Source organism: Podarcis raffonei, chromosome 13, assembly GCF_027172205.1.
Source record: "Podarcis raffonei isolate rPodRaf1 chromosome 13, rPodRaf1.pri, whole genome shotgun sequence".
Lineage (NCBI taxonomy): Eukaryota > Metazoa > Chordata > Lepidosauria > Squamata > Lacertidae > Podarcis > Podarcis raffonei.
In genome coordinates, this window is record NC_070614.1 from 31,529,814 (window position 1) to 31,542,662 (window position 12,849).

Genomic DNA, 12,849 nt, shown 5'->3' on the forward strand with positions numbered 1-12,849 from the left:
GTTTTTCGTCTACCTTGTAGCAAATCGTCACAACTTTTTAGGTATTGGAGGTTAGGCACTGGAATATGTTTGTGTATTTGGAGGGCAGGGTATGGCCACCGCCTACCCCTCCACTTTATGGGTATTCCAGTAAAGGAATCTGGTAGTCGTGGATCCTGTCTGATGCCCCTGCTGGTGGCTAGGGCCATGGCATGACCCCCGGTGACATCAGGGGGAGCTTTCAGTTGTATTTGCATCAACAGGCTCCTCCCACTGGTGGTTAACCCTGGTTAGACTCACACCTCCCGGGGGGGGGAGTCACGCTCTGTTGTTTGATGCAATGCCTAAGCCAATACATCTCACATGCTGTAATCAATAAAGTTGTGGTCTTTTTTAGCCTATTAACCTAATATACTGTGTCCCTGTGTCTTTCTTATCCTCAAGTGGGTGGCGGGTCCTTGAATCACAAAAGGAGCTACCTGAGCCTATAATAGGTTAAAGTGAGAATGAAACTATCAAAGCAAGTCACACCTGCATGTCAACTCCACATGAGTAGTTCTGCAAGGAATTTTGAGTAGAGACATAAATGTGCCTTATTTTGTTTATTGTAAACCCTTGTATCCACTAAAGAATTCACACCTAGAAATAACCAAAGATTTGTTTATTCAAGAAAGATATGTTCAACTTTAGACAGTCTGTTGCAAAGTCAGCAAGTGCAGGCCACAACCAATCACTGATACATCCATCCTCTCTAATATAGAGATGAAAGTGATCCTAGCTCCCTGGAATGTTAAGGGATGAACATAACCAGTAGATGGTAGAGGAAAGGTTATGCCTTATTCTGCAGACAGGCAAGATTCAGAGGATGAAGATTGTATACTGATTGTGTATTTATCACTGCCCTTCTGTTTCTCCTTCGAGCTGTAAGTCAATAAACAAAACTAAAGAGAAAAGGGTTTTTTGAAATATGCAATTTATTCTGCTGCTTCTATGGGATAAAGCTGGGATGAAGATGAGAACTTCTGAAATGCTGGGCATAGGGAGTCTTATCTTCCGGGTTTCTAAGTCATAAATTTAAGCAAAATGAAATCCTCAGTGTTCCTGTGCAGCAGAGTACCTCTACAGGTTAATGGTGACTCCAATTTTTCCCGTCAGTTTGCAATGTGTTCATCTGATCCTCCCTGCACATTTGGAGTTAGGAAGTCTGTTGCCTTTTCAAAGGCTTTTGGGGACATAATGAAATTAAGGGGGGGCAGGAATCCTTTCTGTTGGGGATATTAGACAATGAAATCCCAAGGAATCCCTCAATGATATTTATATATGTGACTATAGCAGCAGAAATGAAATGAAGGAAGAATGGTTGATGAAAATCTTGGAATATGCAGAGATGGCAGAATCGATGGCACTGAAGTGTAAGAAAACAGCAGAATATATGTACAAACATGTTAGAGGGAATTAAATTAGATAAGACAAAACCTTAAAATGCAATTGTATGTAATCTGAGTTATAAACCTCGATGTTGGGTGAGCGGGAAGTCACTAGTTTTGCTGGATTGAAATATAATTGTTGAGTAACAAATGTAACTTTGGATATGGAAAAAAGAACAAAATACTATTACAAAAAAGAGAAAGACTGTTGCCTTCCATTGCAATGGACAAGAAAGATGTTATATCAAGAGCTATACATAGTTCACCAGGAGCTGATTCTTGTATCAAAGGTGCAAGCAGGACAAAAACTCTGAACCATTAACATGAGCCAGGCAAAAGTCAGGGAAAACACATACCCTCCAACATTCCTCTGATGAAAATAGGGACATTTTGGAGGGTAAAGGTAAAGGTAGCCCTGACCGTTAGGTCCAGTCGTGGATAGGCAACCACAATTAGGTGTAGTGGTGTAAGTGTGGGTTAAAATGTTTCCCATTGCTTTACTCCAAAGACCGACTGGGAGGAAGGTCAGTTGGAGCCCTTCTTACCTGGCCCTTGCTCCACCCCCCAGCCTGCAGCTGATTGGCTAGCCAGGGAGGGAGTAGAACGATGGCCTGCATGCAGAGGGGCATCACCCTGGCACAGGAAGCCTGAGCTGGGTTGCAAACCCCACCCACTGCTAAAGGTGTGAGCGGTAATTCCCATTGCTTTACTTTTCCATAGAAAATTCATTCATTCAACTTATTACAGTTATTACACCTTAAGTGAAATACAATAAAATTCAGATTAAGCAAAACAACAACCACAGCAATTCTATGCCACCTTTCATCTGCGGATCACAGGGCAGTTTACAATATAAAAACACAAAACTGCACAATAGAGTAACAGACAAAAACAACAACCCCACCCACTTTTAAAGGCCATAGATTATTGAATTAGCCCAAGGCCTGGGCAGCATAGCCCAAAGTCACTTATGATGGGAGCTAGAGAAAAAGCATGCAGAGGGCCTTAAACTTTACTATGAGGCTGCCTGTATAACATGGTTGGGGGATTGGATAAAATTGGATAACACCGATTTACTAGTTTTAGAAGGGTTTGGAAATAGACACTTGCGGGACTGAAATAAACCTCATAATGTTTATTAAAAATCATTCATTTTGGATTTAAGAACATTGAACAAATATATTACAACAATTGAAGGATGTATATTTAATTAAATTTTGAATAGTATTGTTCCATAGCATTAAGTACACATAGAATGTAAACATGACAAATGCGTAAATATACAGAAAATATAGAGAAACCAGAAGAAGGAAGGAGGGAAATACAAACTTGTTTAGAGTTAAAGTATTAAGGTTAAAAGGAATAAGGTATGTATTATGTATTTTGATGGTGAAATTTGTAAAATCTGTAAAACCAATAAAGATCATTAAAAAAAAAGCATGCAGAAGGCTGCAGGGCAAAGACGGATATTTTAACCACTACACCAATTTTCACAATTTGCAATATAAGCAATGTACCCCTTCTAGATCAATTGAGAAAACAAAGCTAAATCTATTTAGCTGCTTCAAAGTTTCCTCATAGAATTTCAGGTTTTCTATAATTAGTGTTATACTCTATACAGATATTATCCTTCACAAAATAAGACTGGAAAAGTTTTTCATAGAGGAGTGAGGCAAACGCAGTAGCTTTGATAGAGCGTTTTTAATCTCCTTATTTCTCATGCTATAAATTACTGGATTCATCAAGGGTGGAACCATGGAATACATCACTGTAAATGCCAAATCTAGATATGGTGAGGTATTAGAGGTAGGCTTGAAGTACGCAAAGTATCCAGTAAATACAAATAGGGCATAAACTATGAGATGGGGAAGGCAGGTTGAGAAAGCCTTTCGCCTTCCTTCAGTTGAGGGGATTTTCAGCACCGCAGTGAAAATGTACACATAGGTTATGATGATGAAGATAAAACAGCCAACTCCAATGACACCGCTTAACACAAGAACTCCTATTTCCATTAGATACAAATCAGTGCAGGCCAGCTTAAGTAACTGCGGGATTTCACAAAAAAATTGATTGACTTCATTGGAACAAAAGGGGGATGCAAAGGTACCTCCAGTGTGTAACACTCCATAGAAAAAGCTGCTGATCCATACACTGCTAATCATTTGAATATAGGCTTGCCTATTCATCAGCATCCCATACTGCAATGGTTTGCAAATGGCAACATACCGATCATACGCCATGACTGTGAGAAGAAAGAAATCAGATGCCATAAATGACATAAACAGTAGTACTTGTGCAACACACCCAGAGTAGGAAATGTACCTGGTATTCATGAGGGAATTGAGCATGGATTTAGGATTAATGACTGAAACTTGTCCCAGGTCCTGCATGGCCAAGTTCATCAGGAAGAAGTACATGGGGGTGTGCAGGTGGTGGTCAAAGGCTACTGCAGAGATGATGAGAAGATTCCCTGTGACAGTTGCCAAGTACAATACCAGGAATATAATGGAATGTAGAATTTGCAGTTCCCGAACTTCTGAGAATTCTAGGAGGAGAAATTCTGAGAAAGATGATTGATTATCCATGCTCTGCTTCTTAACATTCATGTGGCTGTGGAAGAAAGCAGAAATACCGCTGTTGAGACGGTTACCCCTCTCATTTAAGTTTTTGTTGCTGATGATGATGTTTAGTTATTGTAGCAGGCAGGAACGTTCTGAAGGAGTCAGTAATTTTTTTGGGGGGGGGGATGAGCCCAAAAATGATGATGATGGCTGTGAATACTAGTGCCATTATTATTAGAAATGCAATTATGTTTGCAAGGCCATTATTGTTTGTTCATACCACTGATTCACTATTTCCCTTAAGAGCTTGACTATTTAAAGGAGTTAGTTGCCAAATATCCCACTTTCTGCTGACTGAATCTTTTGAATGTGGATCAGATACATACACAATAACGTTGTCCAATTCCAGTCAATACTAGCCAGATATTCTGGCCCCCCTAATATAATGCCATAGTTCAATTTTAGAAGGCAAAGGGCCATTTCATAATTTATTAGAAACCATGATGACAGTGTGAATCTGACATGAGCTTACTCATCACAGTCAATAGTCATCATCTTTAACACCCAGCTAATTACTAAGGAGGGCTTTTACTATTCCTTTGTTTCTCTTGATTTCTCACCAGGGATGGATGCTTGGTAAAACTACAGTAAGCTTCTAATTTAATGGCAAAGGTCCCAGCTTAGGGAAAGAGCACATGTTTCCACAGGTCAGCATCTGGGATCTCCAAAGAGGACTAAGAAAGATCACTGCCTCACATCCTGTGGAGCTGCTGCCAATCAGGGTAGCCCACCTTTCCCCAGCCTGATGCCCTTCAGATGTTTTAGACTAGAACTTCCTAAGCACTGGCTGTGCTGCCTGGGTCAAAGGGATTGTAGTCCAAAACCTAAGGAGGGCAGCAGGTTCAGGGAGGCTGGTGTACATAACAATGTAGGTAGCCAGTTTATACTGGGTCAAAAGCAGTGGTACATGTAGCTCAGTTTTGACTACAATGAATGACAATCAGGCATTATTTCCCACCTGCCCTAGCTGAAAATGCTTGGGATCTTCAGCATACAACATGGATGCTCCACCACCAAGCTGCAGACCTTCCCCACTGGCAATGCTGAGGTAGAGGTATCAATGGTCTGACTCAGCATGAGGCACTTTCCTGTGTGACAATGGTTGCCTCCTTTCCACCGGATGGAAGATTTTGAAAGAATGGGAAAGAAATTGGTGTCCAACAAATGGCTGCAGATGAACAGTGGTAGAAATATGACAGGTGATATGGGCAGAGGGAAGTTTGGACTTGTAACCAGTCCAAAGAAAAAAATAACGTGTCAGTTACAATTCAAAAGTAAGAGAGAGAAAATATCATAGTAAAATACACATCATATAATCATCAGCTAGGACGAAATGAAAATAAAGCCCTAAAGAAAAAAAGGAATTTAGGCTTCACAGAGTATAATGTGAAGCTGCACCACAATTGCCACAAAATCATCCAGTTAGTCACAGTATTATTTCAGTTAATATTTGCCCAGGATATACAAAACCTTTCCCCTAATTATTTGACAGGGCTCAACATCACCAGGGTTTTAAGAAATAATAATAATAATAATAATAATAATAATAATAATAATAATAATAATAATAAAAATCCTGTTTTTAAAACTCCTCAGATATTTTCCCAGAAGAGAAAAAATGGATATTCAATTTAAATGTGAATTTACATTCAATATCAGTGACTAGTCCCATTGTCGACTGTAGACCTCTGAGTTAGAAATCTACAGCAAATTAATTCAATTAAAGTTGCAATTCACTTCCTAGTATGAAAACATCTGAAAATATCCAGAAAATAGATGCAACACATGTTGGTGTACCTTGTATTATGCCAGATTCGTGAATAGAGGTAGAGGGTTCCAGGAGAGAGTGACTATTGGTGCAGGAGAGAATATGACAGATAGAGATGACGAAGGGAGGGTGACCAGTTCATTTCTTTCATTCAGAAAATTCAAAGAAAGTATCTTACTATTTTTCTTCATATTATTTTACTCCAGTGCAATTAAATGACTAAGTGCCAAACAAGCAATTTTATAAGAATCCACTTACATTGGTATCTAATAGGACAATAAACATTTATCAACATGGGGAAGAAATTTATTAATATATCTTCTGTCTTCCTAGAGATTAGTTCTCATAGGAATTCAACACATCTCAGCATTAGGGTTGTACAGAAACAATAACATATTTTGGTCAGTTTTGCTAATTTGATTAGGAAAGCCTATTTGTTTAGGGTAGCATGAGAATAACTAGACTAAGAAGGGAACTAATCATTCCACTTAAGTTTTAGCAAATGTACTCATTTGCATGCAATTCTTCTGGCATGGAAACCTCTAACTGCCAGTGTTAATGATAAGCAGCACCATATAAAGCCTTGGGTCACAAGGCAAGCTGGTCAATAAACCACACAGTTCAAGCTGGCGTTAACTCTTTATTAGTGAGACAGATCTGAGTTTCATGCCAAATGACCACAGCAGCTCATGACTGACTCCATGAAATCAGTAGTTCTGACTACATGAAATCTGTTACCCACACTGAAAGTCCGTGCCTCCCCACAGCTGTCTGTGTCTCCTTCTCTCCAGGGCTTTTTGAAAACAATTGGAGACTGCATCTGCATGTGGCCTGCCTTTGCTCCCCCTCTCCTGGTTCTGGGAGTATGTGGGGAGGGGAGCCTGCTACCCAGCTGATGTCAGTCATGCGTATCACAACTTCTCTTAATTTCTAATCAAGCACAGATCCTTGGTAAAATCCCAGCAAGTCTCTATTAATCAGGAAGGATCCCTCCCACATTACACACCAGAGAACTGCCATCTCTATAATGTTTCTGGAGCCTGTTGAAAACTTTAATATTTTAAGAATCCTTCTGGGTGCAGATTTTTATCCCAGTAGGTATCTGTATTGAATTTGGAATTGTTTTTATATCTGGGTAGAAATTAACTTTGTGATATTGTGAATGTCCCATCAGTAATGAAGCTTACTGATGAAACAATTCCCCTTGTCTCCCACATACAGTTTGGAGGGTTCTTCTAACCCAACTGAGAGTCAAATTTGGAGGGCTTGGGAGGGGCAGGTGGAAGGAGAAAGAGCCCAAGTGTGTGTGCTAGCAGGAATCACACAGGATATATATGGTGTATTATATATATATATATATATATATATGGTATCTATATGGTATCTATATGGTGTGTGTGTGTGTGTGTGTGTGTGTGTGTGTACACACACACACACACACACACACACACACACAATGATACTCATAAACTACCTTTCTCAATCTCCAATCAGTTTCCCATACATTTTTCTTTAGCTCCCTTGGATATTATCTGCATAGCTTTACAAGATCTGGTAAAAGTTGAGAATTCTCATACACCATTTGATATATCACCATCTAAGGGAAAGTTGCTTGCAGCACATCATCTCCACCCCCAGATTGATGGCTGTCAACTGGTATTTGCCTGGGGGAGCGATGCTTCTTAAGCACCTTGAAAACCACTTGTAGATCATCACCCACATCTCAGGATCAACCCCTTTGCTCATCACCTGTTGAGCTGAATGGCATTCCTGCAGCATGTGGGTGATGCTATGCAAATGGCTTTCATCCACACCCACAGCCCCGCTCAGCTGTTGGGTTAATCCAGAAGGGGGGCTACTTGGTCAATCCTCAGCCTGCCTTACCAACCTTATTTCTATTGCTGCATAGACATAAAGATTTTACCTCACCTTGATTGGGATAGCTAATATTTGTTGTGATTTTTTTCTGTGAAACGCCCTGAGACCGCCAGGTCTAGGGCGGTATCAAAAATCAATGAAGGAGGAGGAGGAGGAGGAGGAGGAGAAGGGCCCCCCCTCCAGCCTTCCAAGGATACATTTTACAGCCAACTTAAGTTTTAGCAAATGAGACAAATAAAATTAATTTAAGCTGTTCATTACTACACTGAATGAACACCAATGCTTTAAACAATGACTTAAGCTTTAACTGAGCATTTACTCTGTTTTATACAGAAGTATGTGAAATATAGACTTTGTTGTGGCTAGGGAGAATGGTACAATTACATGCTAAGATTAGGTTGCTAGTGGGAAACAAAGCTTCTTGTTACTGCATCTATTCAAAATGCCTTTGTTATATGCCATGGCAGATGTTATATGCCATGGCACATTTGCTACACTATCCATTGAAAACAACATTGTTCTAAACCTTGGTCTCTCAGCCACTGTGCTACAGTTTGCACAACCCAAAGTTCAAGAAGTCCCATTCTGAGCAGTGACAGTGCACTACGCAACACAACAGAACTATTACTTGAAGTATTTTATTTTATTTTGTTGGGATTCCTATCTTTTGGTTAGCGTTCTTTATTTTAGAATATTCATTATATTTATCTTTGAAAAGATAAAGAAACATTTATAAATAAAAAAGTACCCAGCTGAATTATTAAAGCTTACAACTTTAATTTGTTATCATTTATATAATATTTATGGTATTTACCTTATTTGAAATTCTAAGTGCTTGGTAACATGGCCTCAAAGTAAAGCTGCATTGTATTTTACCTAGCACTGAAAGAGAAGCTTACTTTAAAGCTAATTGAAGGAAGACCGTTTTTTGAAGTTAGTGCCCCTACAATTTACAGAATCTTGAAAGAAAGGTTATAAACACTTGCTTTTGCCACCCTAGCTTACTGCAGTCAGTACATAATATTAAAAAAACCCAGCCAGTGAGCTCAGCTTGGTGCCCCCCTAACCTTGGTGACCTAGATGACTGCCCATCTTGTGCACCCCTAAGTCTGGCCCTGGTTGGCTACTTCAAAGGTTATCTTGTACATGTACAATCTCTTGCCGATGCAGGAAATCCACTACTACCACATCACTGACAAACAGCCACTCAGGCTTCTCAAGAAACCCACTTTTGATAAAGTCTGCTCTACTGCCAAACAACTCGTTCTATCAGGAACTAATTCCAAATCAAAATCTACTTACAAAATATACAAAATCTTATTATTCGAACCTATTTGTATGGCTCTTGTCCTTCTTGAGCGACAGAGAACACTGCACTAAGCATATCCAATTCCTTCAACCGATCCTTATAAGACATCCAGTTTTCTATCATAAGAGTTATACATAGAAATCACCTTTGCAGCAGCATAAGACTGTAGAAGGTATTCAAAGGAAATAACCTCAAATTCAATAGATTTGACACAGCATTTTTTATCTCCTTGTTTCTCATGCTGTAGATAATTGGATTCATCAAGGGTGGAACTGTGGAGTAGACCATGGCAAATGCCAAATCCAGATGTGATGGGGTGTCAGAGGCAGGCTTGAGGTAAGCAAAGTATCCGGTAAATATAAATAGGGAGAAAACTAATAGGTGTGGAAGGCAAGTTGAAAAAGCCTTTTGCCTTCCTTCAGTAGAAGGTATTTTCAGAACTGCAGTAAAAATTTGCACATAGGATACAATGATGAAGATAAAACTTCCTGTCCCAATGACAACACTTAACCCAACAACTCCAATTTCAATGAGGTACAAATCAGAGCAAGCCATCCTAAGTAAATGTGGGATTTCACAGAAAAATTGATTGACCACATTGGAGCAAAATTTAGGTGCAAAGGTACCTCCGGTGTGTAACACTCCATAGAGAAAGCTAATGATCCATACACTAACAATCATTTGGATGCAAGCTTCCTTATTCACCAGGATCTCATAATGTAATGGTTTGCAAATGGCAATGTACCTATCATACGCCATGACTGTGAGAAGAGAGAAATCTGATGCTACAAAGAAGACATACAAGAGGACTTGAGCAACACAGCCAGAGTAAGAAATGTGTCCGGTACTCATGAGAGAATTTGCCATGGATTTGGGGATAATGACTGAAACTGATCCAATGTCCTGTACAGCCAAATTCATCAGAAAGAAGTACATAGGAGTGTGCAGGTGGTGGTCAAATGCTACTGCAGAGATGATGAGAAGATTTCCTGTAACTGTAGCAAGATAAAAAGCAAGGAATCCAAAGAAGTGTAGAATCTGCAGTTCCCGAATCTGTGAGAATTCCAGCAGATAAAACTCTGACGGAGCAGATTGATTCATTATTCTTTCCTCCTTGACATCCATGCTGCCTCTGGAAAGTAACAGAAGAACAGCTGTTAAAAATGAGATGATGATGATGATGATGATGATGATGATGATGATGATATCTAAATTATTTTAGAATAAGGCAATGTTCTGAGGAAGAAAAGCTGATGTTGATGACTGTAATACAGTATGTGTAATGTATTATTAGAATTGATGCTTGCAAACTCATTATACTAGTTTGATGTAACTAAGGCACAATGTCATTTAACAGTTTGAAGTTTCCATAAATCAACTGCCAAATATCCCACCTTCCAGTGACTGAGTCCCTGAGTGTGTAAACTCAAGTCGCGTTTCACACACCCAAGAATATTGTCCACATTCACCACCTAATTAGATGATCATAATGTTGCCTCTCTAACAGTGTGAAAATAATGTGGTAGCTCAATTATAAAAGGAAAAAGAACTAACTCATACCATCCCAAACTGGTCATCTTTAACATTTGGCAAATTAACTAGGGGGATTTTACTGATCCATTGTGTTTCTTGATTTCTCATCAGGCACAGTTGCTTAGTAAAATCAGAGTATGCCTCCAATTTACTGATACTTTCCCCCATTCATGGATATGTCCTTCCATTCATGCTTACACAAGTCACTCCCTGGCATCTCCAAGATGGACTGAAAAATGTCACTGTCTGACATCCTGGAGAGCTGCTACCAGACACTGTAGTGTCCTACAGAGGTTTTCTACACTGATTTGCAGTGGCTTTCCAGGGTTTCAGACAGGATTTCTTTCACCCCACCCCCTGAGCTTTACATGAAGATAGGAATGAACCCTTTGAAGCCTTGCAAAAAGCTGCAGGAGAGGGACTGTGAGTAATATCATAGAATCATAGAGCAGTAAAGTTGGAAGAGGGAAATCTAGTCCAACCCCCTACAATGCTGGGATTTTTTTCCTCCAACATGGGGCTCAAATCCATGACTGAGATTAAGAGTCTCATGCTCTACCAACTGAGCTCTCCCAGCTCATCATGGGAAGGGTGTTTCCAGCTATCCCACCCCTTCCCTTGGAAGCCCTTTGGTTGCCTCTTTTCAACCAAAGAGAAAAGGGTTTCAAAGAAAGGAAGCATATAGATGGTTGAGGAATGTTTATAGAACAGCCAAAGGGAAATGAAGAATGAGAATGTGGGCAAGGAGAGGAATTTGGACTTGTTGAACCTGATAGCTGTATGACAGGCACAAATAAAAAGTAACTGTCTTAGAAACACAACATCTCTGACATCACAAAATTATATGTGATGTAATTATTAGCTGGGTTGAAATGGATTAATGGATTATTATTTTTTAATCCAGGCTTCACATGGTATAATGTGAAGTTATTCAGCAATCTGACACAAAAGAATAATAGAATCATAGAGCTGGAAGGACTGCTGAGATTCATCTAGTCCAACCCCCTGCAATGCAGGACTATGCAGGCGTCCCATACGGGGATCAACCCAGCAACCATGCTCTAACCAACTGAGGTATCCAGGTTTCATTCACAGTGTATATCCAATACTTCAGAAAACGTCTACCTGAGATGTACACATCCTTCCTCAGGAACACTGGACTACTTATAGCAAACTTCCAAGGCTTTTTTTTTTAATGTAGAAAAGTCCTCTCCTTAGGATACTTCAGGTGAGGAAGAAGAAGAAGAGTTTGGATTTGATATCATGCTTTATCACTACCCTAAGGAGTCTCAAAGCGGCTAACCATCTCCTTTCCTTCCTCCCCCCCCCCCCACAACAAACACTCTGTGAGGTGACTGGGGCTGAGAGACTTCAGAGAAGTGTGACTAGCCCAACGTCACCCAGCAGCTGCATGTGGAGGAGTGGGGATGCGGACCCAGATCACCAGATTACGAGTCCACCGCTCTTAACCACTACACCACACTGGTGTAGTGTTCAATTCATTTTTTAGTTGACATTAAATGCTAATATTCAGTCTTGCTATCGATAACCTGTAGCCCTCCAAGATGGAGTTTATACAGCAGATTTATTTAATCCACATTGCAATTCACTTGGTTGTGTGAAAATATCTGAATATTTCAAGAAAATAGACAAACTGCATACACTGAAGTGTTTTGTGCAATTCCAGACTCAAGAATACAGAGAAACTTTCAGGACGCAGTGCCTATACAGTATGTGGAGGAAAGACTATGATAGAGAGACAGGGACAGGGGAAGGGGAGATTCATTATTTTCATATAGAGTGCAATTGCAAAAAACCAACAAAAAACACACTAAATAGCTTACTATTTTTCTTTGTAGAATTCTTTCCACTTTTTCTCCTCCAGTGAAATTAAACGATTGCATATCATACCAGCTACACATGCAATTATATAAAAATACTCCTACACTTGGAACAATAAGGGCAATAAAATTTGTCAGCATGGGGAGGAGATTTATTAATAACTCATTTCTGTTCCTAGAGATTTGGTTTCAGAGGAATTGAAAGCCTCTCAGTAGTAGAGCTGTACAGAAACAAAATTATTTCAGATATGACAATTCAAAGAAACAACAGCTTAGGATGGACATGCCCATTTTTAGAAGCACCCACAACAGGAACTGCAGCAAGGTGAATGGCTACAGCTGCATGTTTAATTAGTATCAGGGACATAGATTTATGGAATGAGGTGTTTGGGGGAAAGTCAAGTTAGCTCTACTCCCTTTCTCAAATGAGGAAGGTATCTTTTTTTGATCCATCTATCCCTCTCCTCCATTCATAGGACGTGAATGGTAATAG

The 12,849-nt window shown here is 39.7% G+C and overlaps 2 protein-coding genes across 2 annotated transcripts; both read right to left on the reverse strand.

Moving 5' to 3' along the window:
* Window positions 1–2,669: 2,669 nt before the first annotated feature.
* On the reverse strand, window positions 2,670–4,117 carry LOC128400276 (olfactory receptor 14A16-like). The gene has a single exon (XM_053362435.1). It carries the CDS (start codon window positions 4,010–4,012, stop codon window positions 3,038–3,040), a length of 975 nt encoding a protein of 324 aa, XP_053218410.1. The 5' UTR covers window positions 4,013–4,117; the 3' UTR covers window positions 2,670–3,037.
* Window positions 4,118–8,434: 4,317 nt separating this feature from the next.
* LOC128399713 (olfactory receptor 14A16-like) lies at window positions 8,435–10,108 on the reverse strand. The gene has a single exon (XM_053361403.1). It carries the CDS (start codon window positions 10,105–10,107, stop codon window positions 9,124–9,126), a length of 984 nt encoding a protein of 327 aa, XP_053217378.1. The 5' UTR covers window position 10,108; the 3' UTR covers window positions 8,435–9,123.
* Between the last annotated feature and the right edge of the window lie 2,741 nt (window positions 10,109–12,849).